This window comes from Prionailurus viverrinus, chromosome C1, assembly GCF_022837055.1.
Source record: "Prionailurus viverrinus isolate Anna chromosome C1, UM_Priviv_1.0, whole genome shotgun sequence".
Taxonomy (NCBI): Eukaryota; Metazoa; Chordata; class Mammalia; order Carnivora; family Felidae; genus Prionailurus; species Prionailurus viverrinus.
The window spans coordinates 177,478,176-177,502,042 of record NC_062568.1 but is presented as its reverse complement, the minus strand read 5'-3'; the positions used below and the strand labels follow the sequence as shown (position 1 = coordinate 177,502,042).

Here is a 23,867-nt window from a genome sequence, read left to right as displayed (position 1 = left end):
ACAAGTCAAGTGAGATTTTCTAATGAGCCACTGACTATTACCTGACCCTCTTCCTATAGGCATTTTCTGTCATGTTACACTTTGCAGCTCTGTGATAGAACTATCTATTATTTCAAAGTTTCCTGATGAGGCAATGGAAAGAAAGAGAAGGCAACAATGTCAGAGTAAGACCATAGGAAAAATGGCCCTAATAAATATACTTTCTATAAAAAGAATAGCTAACTAGACATTGATAGTAATTGTTAATATGATTAGTATTAAAGCTGACATTCATTGAGCACCTAGTATATGCTGGGCACTGTGCTAAGTGTTTGAGATGAGTTATCTCAATCCTCATAACAACCCTATGAGGTGGATAATATTTGTATCACCAATTTACAGATGAAGACACTGAGACCCGGGAAGGTTAAATAACTTGCCCCAGTCACACAGCTAGCAAGTGATAGAGCCAGGACTCAAACCTAGTCAGTCCAACTCTGGAGTCTATACACCTAGCTACTGGCAACCACAAGAAGCATGAGAGGCTGGAATTTAAAGCCTAATCTCTTGGAATCCAGGTGCATATTCTCAGCCACTTCTTTTAAAGTTTATTTATTTATTTTGAGATAGGGGGAAGGCAGGTACAGAGAGAGAGAGAGAGAGAGAGAGAGAGAGAGAGAGAGAGAGAGAGAGAATCCTAAGCAGGCTCCCTGCTGTCAGCACAGAGCCCGATGTGGGGTTCAATCCCACAAACTGTGAGATCATGACCTGAGCCGAAATCAAGAGTCTGACGCTTAACCGATTGAGCCACCCAGGCGCCCCAACTCGGCCACTTCTTTATACTACCCCAACCCAGGAAGAGCAAAGCAACACATGACATTAGCAAGAGAAGAGATCTCAAAAGTGAACCCAAACAGATCCAATATTACAGAGGAAGAAGCTGAGATCAAGGCCTCACAGATGATAATGAGCAAAACTAAGACCAGCCTAGTGACTCTGAGCTGGTCCTATTTCCTCCACTACAGATTCTTGTTCAATGTAAGGGTGAGAAAATGAAGGAACAGTATCTGCCAAATGGGTTCCTTCCCCAGACACTTCTGTAATAACCTGCGAATCTCACATTAGAACTTAGGCCTGAAATGTAAGGGTGCCAGCAGCCTCTCTAAACTGATTCTGAGATTCTACTAGCAAAGGACGGCAACATGCTTGGTTTATGGTGCTACAGCAGCAGACCTGGACCAGGCAGCTTCCATATTAGGCTGGTGATTCACAGTTTAAGCCTGAACTAGACTATTCCAACAGACTCCTCATTGATGTCCTCCTTCTGGGACATTCTTTGCTCCAGACTAGCCTCCATTATGCAACCAGAGGAAACAGAACCCTAGTCATGGCATTAGGAGCCTTGCAGCATACTGGAAAGAACATAGGTGTTTGAAATCCAACACTCATCAGTTTGGACCAAGCTCTGACACTTACTAGCTACCTGACCTTGGGCAAGTCACTTTAATCATTCTGAGGTCTGGCTTCTTCATCTTTAAATTGGGGATAAATATCCCCACATTATAGGATTGTGAGGGTTAAATAAATTACAGTGTGTAAAGCACCTAACATATTGCAAGCCATAATGCAGAACAGACCTTCAATAAATGTTAATGTTCTTCTCCCAACTTCCCTCTACGTTTTGGCCACAATCCATCATTTCAGCTTATTTCCTCTCCTTACCCATTCCACTCCTCTCCTCCAACACACACACACACACACACACACACACACACACACACACACACACCTCTGTTCATTTCCATCTCTAGACCAGTGCTCAAACTGAAGCTTCTCATAGGAATGAACTTCCTCCAAAGCCCAGCATAAATTTCTACCTTCAAGAATCCTTCTCCAGGCCCCCTTTGGTCATGTTGGGATTGATTTCTCCTTTTCCCAAACTCCCACTTTGTTTACATTCCTTACTATATTTACCACAGTCAGTCTGATTTCAGTTATTTATGTACTTATCTATCTTCCCAACTACACTGGAGGGAGAAGGCTCTGAGAAGACAATTACTTACAGAAGGGCAGGAAATGTGTTGTTTTCCTCTGTGTATATTTCTCAATACCAGGGTTTTGTACATACAAGAGCTCAATATGTGTTCATTGAATTGAATCTTGCCATCCTTGACTGGGAATCTTTACAGAAAGATCCTGGACTGAGTTTATTCTAAAACTTTGCATTTACTACCTGACTTGATAAACATGATAAACTAATACTCATTGGCTTGCTTCACTTTTTTCATCCATTCTTTCAATACACTCTGGATTCCTCTCAAGACATCTCCCCAGGTTATAGGGATACATTGTTGGGAGGACATCTCTTACTCACAGAGGTAGGGGGATCTGTGAGCAAACTCTTTGGAGAACCATTCTATCTCATTGGTTAGGAGAGGACTGCCATTTCCACCATATTAAAAACCAGAGTTGTGGAATCAGAAAGTAGATCTGAATGATTTCCATCTGCCTCAGTTTCCAAGTCTATAAATGGAGTTATAAGGTGTTACATATAAAGCATTAAAATAGTATCCACCACATAGTAAGTGCTCAATAAATGTTAGATATTATATTAACAAGGTCGGTGGACTGAAAAAAAGAGTCAGTACTTTCACTTTTAGTACTATCTCTGCCACTGACTGATTGCTTGTGCAGTCTTGATCAAGTCCTTCCCCTCTCAGGGCCTCTCCTCATCTGTAAAATCAGAGGTAGAACCAGATGGTTCCCAAACTCCTCTATCTTCAGTGATGTGTATTTTTCTATGATCATCAAGGAGTCTTCTGTTCCATGTGCTCAAGCTGTTGGCAAGGAAAAATGTGGATTTGTAGCAGCTCATTCCCAGATGGAAAGGGCCAGGGACAATGCCAAGGCCAAAGGCAGGACAACAGATTAATAAACCACCTGTGAGCCTTCCCCTGCATGATCTATATCATACTCATTTCAGGTCCTTGAACAGAGCACCACCTCCCTTCCAACAAAATTCACAGCAAAGGCAAGAGAACAATAATATCAATGAAGAATCCTGCCTTGTACAGAATTCCTGCACTTTCTTGCCTTTGATGCCTGTAAATTAGGGCATCATCAATCTAAACAAGGGCTCTCCTTAGCACAAAGAGAAGGAAAAACACAAAGGCCCACTCTGAACCTGAAAGCTCATAAAACAAAGACCAAAGCGAGTACATAAAAAATGTCAATGACTCACTCAACCACAAACACTGCAAAGGCCTACTATGTGTCAGGAAGAGGAGGGATGAAACAGACATGGTCCCTTACTACCAGTGTACTCAGAGTACACATGAGGTGATATACCCCAAGGTAACAGTAATCAGAGCTATATTCAAGGTTCAGCCCCTGCTATAGAAGATGGGAAGGGGGGCAACTAATCCAGCAAGGGGAAGTTGCTGAGAAGGTCACATGAGACAAGCGTTGAAAGACAAGAAAGGAGGAGGGAATGCCAGGAAGAGAGTGCAAGCAAAGAAACATGCAGAGAGTATTTAAGCAACAAAAACTAGTTTATTTTGGGGCGCCTGGGTGGCTCGGTCGGTTAAGCGTCCGACTTCAGCTCAGGTCATGATCTCGCGGTCCGTGAGTTCGAGCCCCGCGTCGGGCTCTGTGCTGACAGCTCAGAGCCTGGAGCCTGTTTCGGATTCTGTGTCTCCCTCTCTCTCTGCCCCTCCCCTGTTCATGCTCTGCCTCTCTCTGTCTCAAAAATAAATAAACGTTAAAAAAAATTAAAAAAAAAAACTAGTTTATTTTGACTGAGGCATGGGTGCAGTTTTGGGAGAACATAGGGAAACAGGGCAGGAGATAAGTTTGGGAACAGATTATAGGGCGGGGAGGGGGGGAATTGTCTATGCAGCTGAGGAGTCCAGACTTTATATAGTAAGCAATGAAGCCGGCCAAGGTTTCTGAGCAGAGACATAACATGATGAGAACATTGTCTTAGATCACACGGGCACCCATGAAGGGGATGCAAAAAGAACCACATTACTAGATTGTTATGGGACCCCATAACAGGAGGCCATATACACTTCCTAAGCATGTGCTGGAATCCAACAGGTCCTGTTCACAGAACTTCTCTCTGCCATGATTCAGCTTCATGCAATCTAAGTTTAAGAGGTGCTCTCTTGCCAGGCCTTCTAACCATCAAAATCTGCTACAGCACTAGAGTAAAGGCTCCCCAAAGTCAAGAACACAATTAACACAAAGGGAAGAGCTGAGGTGGGAGAAATTGGGGAAGGGGACAAAGTCTTGAACTGGTCTGGCTCCATATGAACATCCAACCCCGAGTCTCCTCTTTACATCACTTCCAGCCTGGCCCTTTTTAGAGAGGCTGAAGCAAAGGATAGTAGGGCTGAAAGCTGCAGGCGGATGGCTGAGGATCTAGAGCGACAATATACATCAACTGCCCAGGGCGCTGCTTGGCACGTAAGCCACAGTCAATAAAGCATCAGTTCCCTTCTCATCCTACAAGTCAGTTCCATCTACAAAGTCCAGTGAGGGTTCAAGACCTAGGTGACCTCAACTCTTCCCCTGGGGCCTCTCTAAAGTTCTCCCCCTCCAAAATGACCCAGTTCCTAGAAATCACAGCTACCATGTATTCAGCACCCATTCTGTGACAGATGCCATCCTCAGTGACACATGTAATCCTAGTCAACCTTCACAATGACCATATGTATTATGCCCTTTTTATACCAGAGAAACCACAGCTCTGAGAGGGGAAATGACCCAAGAACACACAGCTAGGAAGTGGCAGGTGTGAAATGTGAACCCAGGACTACCTAACCCAAAATCAAGCACTTCCAACATTTTATTCGTGTCACCTGCGCTGGGCTCTGATCTGCTACTGACCACCTGACGGTAGCCTGGAAATCCCGAAGAACAGATTACTCCTTACATCATCTCTCCTCACTGTACAGCGACCCACACATGTCAAGAGCTTTTAGATGAAAACAGTTAACTTTAAAATAAGGTAGGACACATACAGAATAAACTCCTCACGTGAAAATCTATTCGTGATGTTGGACTGCCTGCGCCTTGAGCTCAGCCATACAGCAGGGTAGGGGCTGAGTTTCAAACTGGCCACTGACTGAGCTCCGACCTCGGACACCTGTCAATCTAATCTTGACCCCAGGCACTGGCGGAGCCCCGACCGGGGACACACGCTGCGTCCTGGGCTCGCCACAGACGGTACCCCGCCAGGTCACAGACGCGGTCCCTGAAGAGAGCCCTAAACAAGCGTCCCCTCAACATTCCCTTCACAGCACGATCGGATCGTGACCTCGGGCCGCTCTGAAGGCCCCGTCTGCCCTGTCCCGGGCACACCGACTCCTTCACAGACCCCCGCCCCATTTTGCTCGGAGGGATACCTCGCTGGGGCGGCTTTACCTCAGCTGACTCTCTGCGGGACCGGCCGCGCGCACCCACCTGCAGGTCGCTCCGAGAACGCGGAAGAGGCGGTGCTGGAGCCGAGGGGCGGGCCCGACCAGAGAGGGGCGGGGCTGCGCGTGCGCCCTGATGGCTACTCCCCGGGAAAGCGTGGGAGCGAGCTAAGTAAACTGAGACCAAGGGAGGGAGAGGGGTGTAGAGGTTGCCGGGGCAGGGGGTGGGGCTTAGCTCCTTTGACAAATATTTTTCGGAGTGAAGGTCGGGAAGTCAAGGAAGCGCCAGGAGGGACGCGGCTCGGCAAGCGTAATTAACATTCACCGGGAGCTTCCGTGTGCCAGGATGGAATTTTTAAAGTGCCTATTGCATGTGGGGAAATGCTGCCAGTCTTTTCTAAAACGAGGGCTGATTCTGTAAAATTTCTGAAGACGTTTGCGTACCTCTCTTTTCACCTTGAGAGTTTCCTTGAGTAAAGGATTACCCCCAGTAGTTCAAAATGAAACACTTAAAAGTTAATTTCTTGGAGGGGCGCCTGGGTGGCTCAGTCGGTTAAGCGTCTGACTTCGGCTTGCGTCAGGTCATGATCTCACCACTTGTGAGTTTGATCCTGTCGTCTGCCTCTGTGCTGACAGCTCAGAGCCTGCTTAGAAATCTGTGTCTCCATCTCTTTCTGCCCCTTCCTCCCCTCAAAAATAAGTAAACATTAAAAAAAGAATTTAAGTTAATTTCTTGGCGAAAACCAAGTGCATTTAAATTAATATGTTAACCCCCAGCCCTTCCCTAGGCTGCAAGTGTAATGAGGGAACCAGTGCTGACTTGGGTTTAATTCAGGTCCTGACTCTGAATGTGTTTCCTCCGTGGTGAAATGGAAGTAAACATCCCTTCCCTATCTGTCTCAGGATTGTTGTGTGGGTCTGATGAGGTGGAGCCTCTTAGACTTCTATCTCCCACCATTCTGACAATGTTTATTCCTTTCTCCTTTTGAGCTCAGTGTTCTCACCTGCATGATGGAAGAAGGTCTGGAACATGAGAGAACATTCAGGGCTTTGCTAGATTTCCCAGTCTGGATGAAGGCTGGAGAGGGGAACCTTCTCCCACGCTTCTGTGTTGAGTCACTTACAGAATCCCTCAGTCCAACCTGAGGCCCCTGTATATCCTGACCTCTCCCCACCCATAACCTTCCAGGCCCACTCAAGCTACATGTCCTCAGAGGCCATGCTGCCCTGTTCCCTGAATATCTAAATAGCCAACTGGTCCTGAGTTGCTCAGGCCTATGTTCCAATCCAGGTTCTTAAAACTGCTATGTCTCTATGCACATGGTGACCAAGTTCAGGTAATATTAGATGATGGCTCTGGGGGCTCAGAGAAGGGCTCCAGGAGGGCTCCCCCAAATCAGGTGGAGCTCTAGCCATACTGTGGCTCCCTTCACCCCACACTACATACAGCTCTTGGGGGTGGGAGAGTAGGAATTGCAGCAGAAACCTCAAAAAAGAAGCTACAGTGTTCTTCAGGGCCAAGGGTGGGGTGGGGGGCATCCTTTACTCAAAGGTGGAAGCTCTGCCCCAAGATACAGAGTGGCTGGCTTCCTCATTCCCTGCTCTAAGTATTTTTATGGATTTTGAACAAGCAGGAAAACAAAGCCTTCTGCAGTGGCTGCCCAACCGAACTGCCCTTCTACCCCCAACACATGCCTCTCTCAGGAACCCCTCCTGCCAAGTTTTGCCCTATGGGGTGGAGGTGGGGGCTCTATCCTCTGTCTTGCTGAGGCACCAGCTCTCTCTTCTGTAGCCTCCTTTCTCTCTACCTCTGTCCAGTCTTCTCTGAGCATCCCTGTCTGAATTTCTCAAAGCAGTTTTGTGATGTCTTCCTGATGTATTCAGACATTCTCATGTAAAGTGCAGGCCTTAGCCACACAGTTCTGAGATAAATTTACCTTCTCTGCCATAGTGTATTTCAAAATAACTGCGAGCCCGGAGCCTGAACTTTCTAAGAGTCTGAGCTATCCAGTCATTGAGGAGGTAGTGGGTACCTGTCACAGGAAGTGTGCAAACAGAGCTACCTTTTAGAATGCTGGGCTGGGCCTCCAGCTCCTAGAGCAGTGAAAGCAGGGATACTGGGCACCAGGAAGGGAGCCAAGCCAGGCAGATAGCCTAAGACAAACCTGATTTGGTAAGCTATTGTATGTTACACATTTAGAATTGTACCTGACACAGAGTGAATATTAGCTGTTATTGTTGATTGTGAATGATCCACAGACTGTGAGTAATGAAGGAGCTCAGAGATAAGTCAGTCACTCACTCCCACACCTGGTCATGAAACAGACTGGGAAATTGAGGTCTAGAGGGGGAAAGAGGCCCACCACTGTACCTCAGGGGCTGGGCTGGGCCTGGACCCCAGGTCTCTGCCTCCCAGGAGAGTCACTGCACAAAGCCAGGCTGTCTCCTTCTTAGGGAGAGGAAAGAGCTCTAGGTAACCCTTTGCTAACTCTTACGAACAAGCTGTTTTCTGCTCTTGTGTGGGCAGCTGGTGGATAAGTGGAATGGCAGCAAGACCAAAACAAATTGTCTCCTTGGGAATAAGCTCAGGAGTCAGCCCCATGTCTTGCCACCCCAACTTTGAGCTCTGGCCAGCACCCAACAAACAGCCTTTTCTCGAGAAGGGCTTCCTCTGCTGTGACTGGGGACTGTAGCACTATATTTCTGCCCTGTCCCTTAACCCACTAGCTCCAATAAGCCACACAGATTAAGGGGTGGGGTGAGAATAGCCATGCCAGGGAACCTGAGCTGAAACAAGGAAAGACTCCCAAGAGACTGAATTCCCCAAAGTCAAGAGCCAACCCTCCCTACTCTGAGAGTCCTAGACTAGGCCAGAAGTTCTGGGTCCAGAATTCCCAGAACCCTGGGAAACCCTTAGTGTCTCCACCCTGTAGAGCTAGGCCAGATGTGACCACACCAGCCAGCCCTCCCCATGGCCTGGGATCTCAGGACAAAGAGCCTTCCCTTCCCCATTCTGGCCCGGCTCCCTCCACAGCCTAACCAGGAGCCATGTGGCATCCAGACCACAGCTTCCCACCAGTGCCGCTTTAGTTTGCCTCCTTTATTTTACCAAAAATAACAATAATAAAGTCTTCCCTCTGTTTCACAAAAATAGATTTCCCGTCTCCCCAACCCCTCTGCAGTCAGCACTGGCCACGGCCTAGAACCCATCTTCCAGTCCTCAGTCCTCCCTGAGGGAATCTCTGATCCCTGGACCCCACCCCAACCCAGAGCCTCCAGCAAAGCTGCTGGGTCAGTGTTTCCCCTGGGAACTTCTCCAGAGACAGCTGTCTCAGGTCCAGCTGGCTGGCCTCAGGAGCCGTATACACTTCCCCAGAGATCAGGCAGCTTCTGGGCCACTGAGAGGGGCATGATTTTGGAGGCTTGGCTCAGCAGACAGCCCCAGCCAACCTGAGAGGCAGTGGGGCACTCTGGCATTCACTAGAAGTCTTTGCTCAAAGCAGGAATAGTTGTGCCCTAGAGAGGGGCTGTCAGACCATCTTTCCACATGCATCTCACCTCCCTATGTAGCAATCCACAGGCCCTGAGGTGGGAGTCAGGACCCCTGGTTTCTACTCCAACTCCATAAAAGCCTTGCTATGAGGCCTTGGACAGTTTCTCCCTCCTTTCCCCAGGGCTTCCGTTTCCTCCTAGGTACACGGATGATTCTGTGAGACTGGATAATCCTTAGGCCCTTCGTGGCTGTCCATCCTGGCCTCCCAGTGTAGAGGCTCTTGGAGGGGAGGGCCCGCTTCTGCTTCAGTTTCCCCACCTGTGGATCTGGGCACAGGGCTGGGCATGGCGGTGCTGAGTAATGGAGTGTCAAATCAACAGTTTCTCTGTGGATAGCTATCCAACCAGCTGGATTGTCTCAGGGATGGTTGGGAAGGAGGCAGGTCCTTGCAGAATGGGGGCTTTCCAAGCCTAGAAGGGTCCATTCACTAGTAACACATCTTCAGTGTCCTGGGATGGGAGAAAAGACTCTGGAGTTCCCCAATTCAAGTTCCACTGGCTCCTTGGGCTGGAAGATTATTTTGTGCTGGGCTTCAGATCCTGAGAGCCAAGTCTACAGATTCTGGGAGCTAGATTGGAGTATATGATTTCCAGTTTAGGGACCAGAGGACCTTTGTGGATATAAGGGATCAACCCCAGCCCTCAAGAGGCTGTCTATAATCAGGCTTTCCCGGAGGCAGAGCGATGAGTGAAATGATAGCTCCTGGGTATCTTTGGCTGAGCAAGTCAGAACGTGTGTCCGTGGTGGGCCAGGGGTGTAGGTATCCAGGGCAAGACCCCCTCCTTACCTCCCTATAGCTCCCCAGAACTCATGCTTATGGAAGACGGTAGCCTAAAGGTTAAAATATAGAGCTACATCTGCAATCACATTTTGTGCACTTTTACACATGGTCAGAGTGGGGACGCTGACCTGTCATCACTCCTACAGTGGTCGTGGTCTGGTGGTCCCAATCCCTATTAACTTCCTCTTCCTTCCCTCCTTCCTTCCATTCATCCATTTACCTAACATTTATGGAGGGCCTACTATGTGCCAGGGAGGATCTAAAGCAGCTAGTTCTTATAGACACACCCCACGGTGAAAACCACATACACACACACATACACTCACACACACTCAGAGTCATCTGTATTCACTCACACAGATTGCTCACTCTCTAGTACCTTTCTTGCTATCACTCAACCACATCCACATTCCCCAAATAGGCAAGGGAACCACCATGGAAGGGTCAAGTATTGGAGCAGAAACCTAGCCAATCCCACCCCTAGACTTCATGTGGAGATGTAGCTCCTTTTTTCCTTCTGTTTGACCACTTTTAAGCTCTCCCCTTCTCCATTCATAAGCAGTCAAGGAGCATGTGGGCAGACTCCTGAGAACCACACGTTCAGGGGCTTTGTGTGTGTGGAAGAGTCCCAGGCACTTCAGATTTCTCTGCTACCAGACTACTGAGGGTTCTCTCTCCAGCCACTCTGTGTTCACATGGTCCATCTGACAGTCAACAACTCCAGACCTGGGTTCAGTGACAGATCCGCTCTGTCATCTCCCTCTGCAGAGATATAAGGTGGAAAGGGATGAGTCAGAGCTCAACCTACCAGGCAGCCCCTTCCCAAACTATAGAGTCTGGCTGTTCTTCTGCCTGAACCTGGCCCCTTCCTGCCCCCACTGCCAACTCCAGACTATAGACTTAAGTCTGTAAACTGAGACTTGAATGAATTCTCTATTAAAGAACAGAATCCACTGCTAAATGGATTGCCTTCTTCTAATCTATCCACTTGGGTATTGGATTTTCTTGAAGTAGATAGCCTTTGGATCTGAAAATTCTGAGGCTAGCCTTGGTTGGAGAGGGCAACAGGGGCCTTACCAGTGGCTCTAGCTCCCGCTGGTCCACAAGGCTGAACTCGCGGATGAAATAGTAGAAGTGTTTATAGCAGGTGTTGACATGTGCCTCAGCCCCCATGCTGAGGATGCTGTCAAAGTGGTGAATGTAGACGTGGACAAAGACACGGAAGAGGCGGGTCAGGATCTTGGTGCAGACCTGCTGGAAGTTCTTGGGGAAGGGAACTCCTAGGGGGTGGGGATGGGCAGAAGTGGTGGGGATCAGCATCCTGGTGATGAAACACTGCTCAACCCTGCCCTCCCCATTCCAGGCCTAGGATGGCCACTTCCCTGCCAGGGACAGAGAGAGACCATGGTCCATTTTCTCCCCACTTCCCTTTTGAACAAAGCACAAATCTCACTGTGCCCCTCCCTTGCTGAAATACAAATCATCTCCCACACTTTCCCATCACCCTGAGCAGGACTCTGCAACTGTGTTTGAGTCACTGACCAACCCTTCTTTGGCTATGATGAAAGTTATGTTCAAATTCTCCACAGAAATATGTGTGTCTGCAGGTGCTGTCCTGTGACACCTGGGTTACAATTCCAAGGCGAGTTTATCAACATCTAGGGTCCATTTTTAAAAACATTGGTCTTTGGGATTAAGTTCTAACTGCACAGCATGGTGCCTGCTCAAGGACTTTCATGATCTGATCCTGACCTCCTTCTCCAGCCCCACCCCAACCCTTCCTTTTCATAACATTCACACAGCAGGTCCCAGATCCCCAATCCCGAGAACTACAAAATCCTCAAGAACTAGTTCAGATATCTCTCATTCCTTCAACTATTCAATAACACTTACGAAGAACCTTCCATCTTTGAGCCAAGTTCTGTGCTGGGCCCTCCTCACCTTTTGCTTCATATGGTATGGGTACCATAGCCTTATAGGTAAGATAAAGTAGAAGTGTGTGACGGTGACACACGACAGTGAAGCCACTTGCCCAAGGCCATGCTTCTTGATTAGACAGACTGAAGGCAGGATTAAAATGCTGTTGGCACTGCACTGCTGTGACCCGCAGAGATAAATGCCACAGCCCCTGCCTGAGGGAAGCCCGGTACCTGTGAAAAAGACACAATTTCTGCACAGCCCCTCACACTCAGGGTAGAGATCTTGGTGGCGATGCCATCTTCTCTGCTGTGGCAGAGTCATCCCCAGGGTTAAGGTACAGACACCTGGGGCTCACAGTCCTGAGTTAGAAGAGGCTACAAGAGAATAAGAGCCCAGACACAGGCCCACACTGGTCCACCCTGCTCCATACTGGTCCTCACTGCTCTCAGGTGGGGTTAAGCCCTGCCTCCCTGTGAGCCCTACTAGGCCCAGCCCATATTCCTCAGACTTGTCCTGCCCATCTAGACTTGGGGCCCTGGGTCTTAAGAGACCTGAGCTGCACTTCTGAATCCCTCCTGATTCAGTGCACTGCCTCTGTTGGCCTCAGTTCCTGCTATGTGAAATGCAGATGCCCACTGTTGGGCATGATGGTGCAGGAAATGGCAGGCCCCCAGCTGGGGAGGGGCTGTGAGCACTGAATCATGACTCAGTGCCCAGCCTCTCTCAGTATTCAGACATCTCCCCTCTGGGCTTGACCACCCTGCCCAACCCATCTCTGATTCCTACAGCCTTGATGTGGAGGAACAGGAGGCCAGGTGGGGGTGGGGCTGCTGTGATGAATAGGGTGTCATGCCTGCTCAGCTCCTGGGCTGACACCCGCTCTTGCTGCCCTTGGGTGGGGAAGCAGGGCCAGTGTGACTTCACTCATCTCCTCTCCCCACCCTCACGGGCCCAGGCTGCCCAGCTGAGATAAGAAAAGGCCCCTTGGCTTGGGCCTGACAAGGGAAAATTCTGCCCTCTGAGCCCCCTGAGGTGGAAATACAATCTGGCCTTCCCAATCCCCACCCCTTTCCCTTTCCTGGAGCAGGGAGTCAGAGGGAGCTCCCAGGAGGTTGCAAGTCAGTCAGCCAAGGCAAGGTGACCTGTTAGGAGCACCTAGAGACACCTGTTCTAGAAGGTTCTGAGAATCATAGTGGTCTTGCCAGGGTGGTTCCTGGAAGGACACTTAAGCCTCAGACAAGGGCCCCAAACAGAACCACGTAGTCCTAGGTCAAGATGCCTAATTTTGAACAGACACTTAACCTCTCTGAGGCTGTTTCCTCTTCTACAAAATAGGGATGAAAATCATGCCCCCTCTGCCACCCCTTACGGAATTGCTGTGTCAAACTAAATGCCTCATCTGTAGAATGGCCTCTCGTGGCTCCTTCCCTCCCTGGCCAGGCCTGATTTGCCTGCCAGGTGGCACTCACCAACACGAGTGGGAAAGACATCCTCGTCATTGATGAGGCCCTCAATCCAGTCCATAAGCAAGGCCATGTAGCGCGGCGCTGAGAGCTTGGCAGGCCGCCTATACTGGCGCTCGTCCTGCCAGCGGTACTCATAGCGGGGCCCTCCGGCCATGACCGGGCAGCTAGTCTCACTGCAGCGCTCAGCCATGGTGCCATAGATGAGGTTGATGCGATTGAAGAAGTCCACCACGTGCACGGCGATCCAGTCGTCGATGTTCTCTCCTGGTGGCAGCCTGACCACAGTGCGCAGGTCCAGGCCTGATTTGAGTGATGCCTGTGCCTTCTTGTACAGCTCGAAGCGCTGTGTGCCTGGTTCGAAGCGCTTCCGAGGCCGGAATGTCTTGTCCTTGGCGAACACCTGCTTCAGGCACAGTGCCATGGCCAGGCGGGGCTGAGGGCAAGGTGTCCAGGGGCAGGACCTGTGGCTGCCCTGCCAGGGCCAAGGGCACGGGGAGAGCATGGTGGTGAGGTCCTCGCCAAAAGGGCTTTGACTTCCCAATACATCATTTTCCTCTCACTCTCAGCTTTTGGCCCACCTCAGCCTTTGCCTGGAGTCTAAGTCCTCCTCATCCCCTAGGTCCAGGGCCCCTGCCCTATTTCCAAGCTACCCTTGCTCCCCCTGCCAAGTGCCCACAGCCCTCCCATCTCATTTTGCTACCTCTCCCCTTTCACTGCATCTCACAGAGGTCTGGGCCTGGGCTCCAAACAGGTGCTCATCAGACTTACTGTTGACTATTAGAGAGGTGGCAGAGGCTTCCTGCAGGCCCTCCAGGAGGCAGGGGCCTGGATAAGATGACTTCAGGGGTGCCCTGTGGACCAGGTGGTGCAGCGTGGGAGAGGCTGGCTGTATTGTGCTGGGGGTTGGGGTAGGGAGCAAGGCCCCGCCTTCAGCTTCCTCTGGGATATCCCGAGTCCATCCGGCCACCGGGGATTCCCAGGGAGCGGGAGGGACTTTTCTACCAAAAATGTACTTTCCTTTTATTACCCCCGAAAGAGGAAAGGGACCTCATGTGGCCAGCTGGTGGCCTCTGAGTGTGGCTGCAGGCACTAGAGGAGAGGGGGAGGTGGCAGGTCCAGATGGGTACCACTTCCTCCAACAGTGGCTAGAGATCCCTCCCTACCAAGCCAGCCTCCTCCAGACCCAAAACTGAACAAGCTGCCGGCTCCCCCTGCACCTGACAGTACAAACTCGGTGAGCACCTACTATGTGCCTGGCACTGGAAAGTAGGGGAATATAGTCAGATCTACCCAGCTGGGCCTATCTAGAATTCAGACAAATTTGTTTTGCCTCTTAAATGGAGGCATCCCAGACTCAGAACAGAGTTTGGAACAGCAGGCTTGGAGGCAGGCAGGGGTCCTGGGTTCTAGTCTCAGCTTTTCCATGGCTGGGTGACCCCTGTAGCAGGCATGAGTCTCACCCATGCAACATCCTGGGTCACTCAGATACAGACTAGGTTTCTGGGACTGGTGTGGTAGTCACCTCACCTACGCTGTGCATGTGTGAGCTCTTGGGAAAATCAGACCCAGGTAACTGCTGAGAATGGAATTTAGCCATAGACTGAGGGCTAAGCCTGAGTGTAGGCTAAGCACTGAGCTGTGGCTCCGGCCTGACCTCTGACCTGGCCCTGACCCTTGTCAATTTGAGTCCTGACTCTAGCCCTAGACTGAGGCTGAATACAGCCACAAAAAAAGCCTCGCCTTAACCTCAGAGCTGATATGAAGCACCTTCCTTTCTCACGTCTCTAATAATGCTGGGAAGAATGGAGGAATGAGGACAGGAACAAGGTGACAATTGGGGGAGGTATCAGGTTAGGCAACAAGTCAGGCTAGTGGAGAAGTTTGGAACAAGGATTCTTTCTTGGACCCATAACAGGCAGGCCAGGATGGGGATGGTCAAGAAAATGACAGGTGGTATGGACAGGAGGGGCAGATCTCCCAGCAGGATCTTGTCCTCTTGAAAAAACCCCTTGGAGATGTGGAAAGTCATCTCACCCATTCCCTGATCCTTGACTTCTACCCAAAGAAGTCCCCAGTGTAGCTCCTGGACTTCCTGATCCCAGAGGAGATTTCCACCCTTCACATGCCACCTGCATTCTAAACTCTGCTTGCGGCAGGTGCTTCCAAAAATCATTCCTACCGCAATTAGGTGGGGTTCCTGGTTCTCCTCCTTTGCACAGCCCCCTTTACTGACAGTTACCAATAGACTACCACCTGAGCATTCATCATCTCACCCCACCTTTCCTGCCCACTTCCCTCCACCAGCCACCCAGGGCTGTTTCCTGATCCCCCACCCACCTGCCCCCATGTTTTTCTTCCACTGGTCTTTCTGACTACACATGACCAGGTTGAATGCTACCTCCTCCCACAGCCCTCTCTACTAAACCCAGAAGCCTTTCTCCTCAGGTGGAAGCTGCCCTTTGGCCATTGTTGCCCCACCCCTACCCCAGCCTAAGTCAGGGCACATAGCTGATGCTCAGGCTTTAAGGAAACCTTACAATCAAGAACTATAGAGTTGAAAGAGCCCTGAAAAACCAACCGACCAACCCACTTCTTGCACAGATGGGGAAACGGAGGTCCTCTTTCTGAGGAGCCACCATTCACAAAGCAAGTTTCTGGTAGGGGATCTCTAATGATTGAATTGGGAACCAGGAGAAGGTGGGGCGCAGCCCATGACAATGAGTAAAGGACCATTTTCTTGTACTGGCTGGTCACTGGTCTGGTGGAGGTAAGGGGAAATGAGGGGAGTGGAGGGAGAGAAAGGAGGGGAGTGGGGGGAGAGGAGAAGCATATTCCCACCAATTAGATGAACCTAATTCCTATTCCCCCAACATGCTGAACCTCCCTCTTGCCCCCACAACACCTTAAGTGACCTGACAGTGAGCTAGACTCCCATCTTCTGGCTGTAGAATGTCAAGACCTGGGTCTTTCCCCAAGAAAATGTAAGTAAGCTTCAGGAAGGGGAGGGAGGGAATCTATACACACCCCTTGTCTCTTCACTTCCCACTCCCATGCCCTTGCTGAGTTTCCATCCCTCACAGAACCTCTGTCCCTTCCCTGAATCATGGCCATTTCTGCCTCTCAGTCCCTGCTGCTAATTCTCGGTGTCCTTTTACTCCTAAAGTACCCAGTGATGACTCACTCCCTGGGTGGGCATCTGGGTGGGCTTCCCAAAAGACCACAGAATGGCCCTGTCTGTTCCTGACATTTACCACCCCCCTGCCAGAGCCACACCTGCCACTACTCTGATCTGGCCCAGGATCTTGGACAGGGGCTGGACCCAGTTTGAACCCAGAATGCAGCCTACAGCTGTAGGATGGGTGTGCGGGGGCGCCCTGAGGGCAGAGATCCAAGAGAAAGGTAGGGGCGGGACTCCACGCTCTTCCCACCGCGCCCGGTCACCCTCGCCCACCCCTTGCCCTCCCCCTGAACCCCCCTGACCCCCTCGCCCAGCTGCCGGGACAGACCTGTCTTAGGACCCAGAGGCGCAGGCCTGACGTTTCCGCTCCCGAAGACACGCCCCCCTCAAACACCGCCACCCCCAACCCCGACTTTCACAGCTCTGAGCCTCGGACCCCGGACCGAGCGCCTGCGGCCAGCCTGCCTTGGGGCGGACGTCGCCTCCGGTCGAGGCCACGCCGGGACAGCCGAAGAAATGAAAGTGGCAGCGAGGCTGGGCCGTGCGCGCGGCGGGGGCGCGGGCGCTCACTCACGGGGACCGCCTCGGTCCTCCTCTCTGGCCGCAGGGTCACATCCCCAACACGCTGGGTCGCGTCCTCCTCCCGTTCTCCGGCTGGGCCGGTTCTCTCGCCTGTCCACCGGCCCGCCCGCCCCGCCGGGCCGCGGTCGCCCTCCGCCCCCGCGGCGACGCCAGCTCCGCCCCCGCCCTCCCGGCCCGAAGCGCCGCGGCCGCCGGGCGGGGAAGGGGCGGGGAAAGGGGACCCCCTCCCAGTGCACAGACGCACGCCCGCCTTTCCGGGAAGTCCGAATCTTGCTCCCAGCTTCCCGCTGGGCAAAGGACGGACTGAGCAGCTGGCCCTGGCCGAGTCCCCTTGGACTTCTGCCACAGAGGCAGCCTCCGCTTCCTCAACTGTAAAATGGGGACAGGCCCAGCTTCTGGAGCAGAAACAAGGGGCTGCTAGGTAATGGTGGTTTCCTGTCTGTGTTCCACTTGTCCCTGAGCTCAATCAGGATCGGGTCTGCCCTATCCGCTCTCATACCCTCGGTTCCTGGCATGGTGCCTGGCACATAGCTGGCACTTAATTAATGCCCATTTGCTGAGTGAATAAATGCTTTGGTAAACACAAGCTGAGTCCCTCACCCAGCACTGAAAGGACAATGCTTAGATGACAGGCTTACCCCCCCCCCCCCCCCCCACCGGCGACCATGCCTGGGAGCTTTGCTCAGGCTGGGCAGATTCTCCTCACTCCTCAAAGTCACCCCATTTCCCCCACAAGACCTTTGTTCCAGCTCTTCCCAGTTTGAAATATCTTCTTTACCTCCTTTCTTCCAACCAAATCCAAACCTTTAAGACCTGATCTGCTCTCTCTACTTTTCAGCTCAGGTTCCTCCCCTGAGGGCAGACAGATATCCCATACCACGACTTGGGCGGACTTGGGCCGTGGTTCCCAGGCCCAGAGACCAGTTGGCTGACTCTCCTGGGATGGAAGGGAAGGTTGGAGGCCTTCTAGGGTGGGAGGGCCAAGGCAGAGATACGGGCTACAGAAGTCACTCTGGAGGGGTGCAGAAGATGAGCAGGTGTGGGGTAGGGGGAGCTGGCAGCAGGAGGTAGGCATTTAGCATTGCACAGATCACTGGGTTCCTCTTGTGTCTGGATCTTCTGCTTGCTTGATGGCATGAGAACAGACTGGATCCTTAAGAATCCCAGCTCCTAGAACTGAGGATTCATTCTTTTGTTAAGCACTTATTTTTGCCCAGTCTAAAGTTCTTTTTTTTTTTTTATATGATGTCTGAGTCTTCACTCTTCCCCAAATCCCCTATAAGCAAACAATCACATGCTCTAGCGTATGCAGAAGGAATTCTAATCTAGTCCTTCATTTGTTTGATATCCTAATCAATACCTTTACTGAGCACGACTGTGCACTGAGAGCCTGGGATCAGGTGAGGAAGCTGACCCAGTGGCTGACCTCAGGTGCTTACAAGTCAGCAGTAGGTCCAACACTCAGAGCTAATACAAGGCCAGAGCTCAGTCATCCAGAAGTGAGAACACGGTTATGGACTGATGACAAGCTCTTTGTAAGAGCGGGGTTATCTGCAGGAAGCACATGGAACACTCAAATTGGGCACTTTAAGGACAGTTTAAAGGAGGCACTATTTAGAGGTGTAGTTAATGTGTAGGGAAACCACAGGGATGGCATATCACTGAAGGGCTAGCAAGAGCAGCCCTTTGCTATCTACCCTAGGCTGAAGCTGTCACCCCCAAGCTGCAGGGGTGCTAGGAGGGAGTGGTAAAAGTGGGAACTATGAGGAGGGGGCTACTGACTGAAGCTGTGGCCTAAGCTCGATGGACATACCCAGCTCAGAGCAATCATAGTGCAAAGGTCTGGGGGAAAATCCTACCCAAAGCCTGGACAAGGGAACCTCTATACAGCCCATTGAGATGGGCCTTCCAGGGCCTAAAGCTGGAGGGAGGAGGATGCAGAGTGTGGCTGGAGAGGCAATAGAAGTTAAATGCTTGGCACATGGGCCCAGGGACTGTGACTCCACAAAGGAAATAGAAACCGCTTGTGCTTTCCTTATCATTCAGTTCTAAATATTTTGAAATTTCATTGTCATTTCCTCTTTAACTCATGGATGATTTAGAAGTACGATTTTAGTTTCTCAGCCTATGGGAGGTTTATATTTTTCTTGTTGACTTCTAATTATATTGCATTGTGGTTGGAGATCATGGTCTGTAAGATTCTTTGGAATGTGATGTGACTCCCTCTGTGGTTTTCTACATGGTTATTTGTTGTACCTCTGAGCTGAGTTTTATAGGATGGGCAGGAGTTTGCCTGGTAAAGAGTGAAAAGCACAGAATCTTATGTTGTGGGAAATATAAATGATCCATTCTGAAGGAACTTCAAAAGTTCCCAGCTCATCCACAGGGCTCTCTGGCATCTACCTCAATACAAGCTGACAGGCTGTCAGGTGGAAGGGTTGGGAGAAGCCAGAGATAACCTAGGTTCCTCAAACACCTGTATCTCCTTCTTATGGCTCTCAGTCTGGGCTAGAGAGACTGTGTTCTTCCAGACCCAGACCTTGGAGAACAAGGTCGAGGCTTTACACACATTAGCTGTGTGACCTTGGGTTGCTCCTACCGTCTCTGATGGCATGTTGTAACCCTATGGGACAGACACTGGTCCATCCCACTGTGTCCTGAGTGTTTGTGGCTCAAATAAGGCCCTGTCTCTGAAGCTTGGTGGGAGCCATCAAGGACCTAGTTGAGGCTGTACCCTCTTCTACTGCACAGCCTGGGCACACGACTCCTCTATGAGAGCTCCAAGTGGCAGCCATGTTGTGTCCAGACCTGGGTACCTGCTGTGTATCTGTGGAAGTCTCTGCTCCTCTGTGTGTGTGTCTGGAAAAGTCTACTTCCCCATTTGTGCCCCCATTTGTGCCACCCACACCATTTCAAATCCCTTATCAGGACCAACTTCCTGCTCCTGCCTGCCCCCCCTCCCCATAGGCCTGTGGGCCTGTACCCAGTGACTCTGCTGATACAGAGTGACCTTTCCCTGGGGACTCCACAGCCCCTCCTATAGAAAGCACCCCCTCATTTCCACACTCCCCCCAGAATGGGTGATGGTACTCTCCAGCTCTCCCCACCAGGTATCTGGCCTATAGCCAGATGGGGCCCACCTTCCCCTCATTCTCCAAAGGAAAAATTTCTATTTCAGCTTCTGCCCCTCCCTGCCCAGAAGGCAGGCTCTGTCATCCTGAGTCGTCCATCCTGGCACTTGGAGAAAAAAGTGAAAGATACTGTCATGGCAGTTAAGAGGAATTGAGCTTAGATTTCCTTTAGCTTGAGGAAGACAAGGTTCAAGGGAATGTGACAGGGGAAGACAAGGTAGAAAAGGATTTACATTAAAATTCTGTGTGACTTTGGACAATGCATTTATTCTTTCTGAGTCGATTTCCCCTTCTGTAAAATAGAAACAGCAAAACAAGAGCTGCGAGGGTCAGATGCAATAATCTTTGTAAACTGCAGAAAGCCAGTCTTTTGGGGCGGGGGGTGCTGCCTTCAAGCATCCGGCAGGCTTTTGTGTAGAAGAGGGTTTGCGCTTGTCCTTGTGGTCCTGGAATGCAGGGGCAGAGACCCAGGCAGTATGAAACACCCAGAACTGTCCGGTCACACAGCCTGGTTGTGCTCCAAGGTGCTCCTCCCTCCAGGCTCCCCACCCACCCTTGGAGTGAGAGGTATAGTTGTGTGCATATGGGCCTTAGGACAATTTCACAACCCTCTGACCTGACCCCCAACTTGGCCCTGGTGGGCATTGCCCCCTCCCCTAGGTGCATACCCTCCAACCACTTGGGTTAGTTCCCAGTTAGTTCCCAGGGGAGGTGATAGTATATATATATATATATATATATATATATATATATGTGTGTGTGTGTGTGTGTGTGTGTGTGTGTGTGTGTGTTGGGCCGGGGCAGGGGCAGGTTCACCAGTGTCCCAGGCTCAGCCTTCCATAGAGCTTACTACAAAGCCTGCATAGGAAGTTCTGTCCCACTCTACTCATGATAGATCAGTGGTTGCCAGGAGTTAGAGGTGGGGAGGAGAGTGTAACTATAAAGACATAGCATATGGGACTTTCTCTGGGTCACAGGTCTGTGTCTTGATTGTGGTTCCACAAACCTATGCATGTTATAAAATTTCACAGAACTATATACAAAAGAAAAAAATGAAAAATGAGTGCATTTGGGGATGTCTGGGTGTCTCAGTCAGTTAAGTGTCTGACTCTTGATATTGGCTTCAGGTTATGACCTCACAGTTCATGAGTTCGAGCCCTGCATCCGGCTCTGCATGGGCTCTATGCTCTTATGCCTCTGCTTAAGATTCTGTCTTTCCCTCTGCCCCTCCTCTCTCTCAAAAAAAGAAAAAAAAAAGAAAAAAGAAAGAAAAGAAAAATGAGTATATTTGGTGAAATCCAAATAAAGTTTGTAGTTTTAAATGTCAGTTTCCTGGTTGTGATCATTACTATATGCACTGAGGGAAGCTGGGGAAAGGGTACACAGGAGCTCTGTGTCATTTTTGCAACTTCCATGTGAGTCCAAGATTATTAAAAAAATATTTTTTTAAACACTGACTAAAAGACATATCAGTTGCGAGTTGTGGATCTTTGGATCATGATTTGAACAAATCAACTGTAAAAATATTTATGAAATAATTAGGAAATTTGAATGACTGTACTTTTGATAATATTAAGGAATTATTGTTATTTTAGGATTTTTTTGGTAAGTACTTGTCTTTTAGAAATATAAACAAAAGAATGTAAGGATGAAACAATCTGATGTCTAGGATTTGGAGGGAAAGTAGGTGAGGGTAGATATGAAACCAGATTGTCATGTGTTAAAAATTTTTTATGCTGAGTCATAGGGACTTGGGGTTTGTTATACTATTGGCTCTACTTTTGTATACATTTTAATATTTCAACAGTAAGTTGAAAATTATTAATGGCAATATATTTAAAAAAATTTTTTTTTAATTTTAGAGAGAGAAAGAGAGTGCATGAGTCAGGGGATAGGAGCAGAGGGAGAGAGAGAGACTCTTAAGCAGGCTCTATGCCCAGCATGCAGCCTGATGCTGGGCTCCATCCCACAACCTTGGGATCATGACCTGAGCCAACATAGTCAGACGCTCAACTACTCAACTGAATGAGCCAGCCAGGCACCCCAAAACTTATAAACAGTAATAGGTAAACTTATTAACAATTAAATTACACAATAATTATTACTTATTTAAATAATAAGTATTTACTTATTAACAATAATTGACTAAACTTATTAACAATAAGTTTTAAAAAGGAACCACACAAGGGCAGATTTCTAGGCCTCTCTCATAGAGATTCTGTTTCCGTATCTCTGGGGTGGGTCCAGGAATCTGCTATTTAGCAAGCTACCCAGGGATATTTATTCAGAAGACTAAGGTTTGAGAACCTGTGCTACAGATTGAATACTTATATCACCCCATCAAATTCATATGTTGAAACCTAATCACCAGTGTGATGGTATTTGGAGGTGGGGCCTTTGGGAGGTGAGGATGATATGAGGGTAGAGTCCCTCAGGAATGAGATTAGTGTCCTTGCAAAAGAGACCCCAGAGAATACCCTTGCCTCTTCTCCCATGTGAGGACACAGCAAAAAGATGGCCATCTGTGATCCAGGAAGCAGGTCCTCACAAGACTCTGAAGCTGTGAATGCCTTGACTTTGGGCTTCCCAGCCTTCAGAACTGTGAAAAATAACTTTCTGTTGTTTTTAAGCCAACCAGTCTATGGCATTCTGTTACAGCAGCCTGGACAGACTAAGACAACCGCTTCCTGTTCCCTGTTTTACTTGTGGGGCAGAGTCAAGCTGGAGGCCCTCCCAGAGGGCCGGGGTGCTGTCTTCTAGTAATGATAGTAGTAAATTAGTGTAAACATCTTACAGAGACAGCATGGTGGAGTGAAAACAGTATACCCACTGCATTCATTTGTTCATTTATTCATTCATTCCATAGTATTTACTGAGGACTCATTGGATGTCAGGCACTGCATTTGGCAGATACGCTGTATTTGCCCTTGCTTTGTGGGTGCTGACAAAAGCCTCAGTCTTGTGAGGATTTTCTACCCGGTCCAGGTGTCCCATTTCACAGCTCATAAAACTGAGGCTACACTAAGGTGCCTGGCTGGTTCAGTCAGTAGTGCATGGGACTCTTGATTTCCGGTGTGTGAGTTCAAGCCTTACTCTGGGCACGGAGCTTACTTAAAACAAAAAGGAAAACAAAAACCTGAGGCTACAGAAGATCATTACATGCAACCGAAAGAGATCTGCTCTTAAAGGGGAAAGTCCTTGACTATCATCACTTGGTCTAACTTCCTTAGAGTAAATGGGAAACATGAGGCACAGGGAGTGAAGGGGATGGGCCCAAAGATAAATAATGACAAAAAAGCCATTCAGTGAGCTTTTTATATACCTGTGCTTGAGATGCATTTTCTCATTTCTTCCTCTCATCAACCCTGGGAGGGAGAGAGGTTTGTCTTTCTAGGGCTGTGAATTGTCCTTCCCTCCAGAGGGAGAGAAGAAGGAGTGGGCAAGAGAGAAAGAGGTTATGCTCAGGGGGAAGAAGGCAGTGGGCACGTTAGGATGACACACCATGCTCTGCTCTACAGCTCTCTCTGGGAGGACCACTAGGTCCCGTCTTAGCTTCATTTCCTGGAGGTGGGAAAACTGCTCCTCCCAGCCAGAAAGCAGCTGTTCAGGCAGTGGGTGGGGCCCTGCTTCTAGGACTCACACTGCACCCTGTGGAGTCTGAATTCCACAGCAAGTACAGCCCGTGACTTCCACAGTTGTTACCCAGCTCCCCACGGGGCTGCATTTAGGGTTTTTTTCAAGAAACAGCTTAAGGAGTGCAGCTTTGCCCCAGGCTAAGGGAGATAAGAGTTCGCTCTCCTCTTCCAGGGAGTCTTCTTTCATCACACCAGCTGCCTGGAACCAATCCTCCTCACGGG

The 23,867-nt window shown here is 49.8% G+C and overlaps 1 protein-coding gene across 5 annotated transcripts; it reads right to left on the bottom strand.

The window, feature by feature from the left end:
* Positions 1-8,484: 8,484 nt before the first annotated feature.
* MOB3C (MOB kinase activator 3C) lies at positions 8,485-17,044 on the bottom strand. 5 transcript variants are annotated; one of them, XM_047870142.1, is made up of 5 exons: positions 16,626-17,013; positions 13,888-14,015; positions 13,123-13,591; positions 10,811-11,013; positions 8,485-10,495 (listed from the first exon to the last, which is right to left on the bottom strand). In XM_047870142.1, exons 3-5 carry the CDS (start codon positions 13,538-13,540, stop codon positions 10,466-10,468), a joined length of 651 nt encoding a protein of 216 aa, XP_047726098.1. In that variant the 5' UTR covers positions 13,541-13,591; positions 13,888-14,015; positions 16,626-17,013; the 3' UTR covers positions 8,485-10,465. The 5 variants fall into 5 exon arrangements, with proteins under 5 accessions (XP_047726098.1, XP_047726100.1, XP_047726101.1 ...); XM_047870144.1 differs by having other exon boundaries at positions 16,872-16,974; XM_047870145.1 differs by lacking the exon at positions 13,888-14,015 and having other exon boundaries at positions 16,872-17,044.
* Between the last annotated feature and the right edge of the window lie 6,823 nt (positions 17,045-23,867).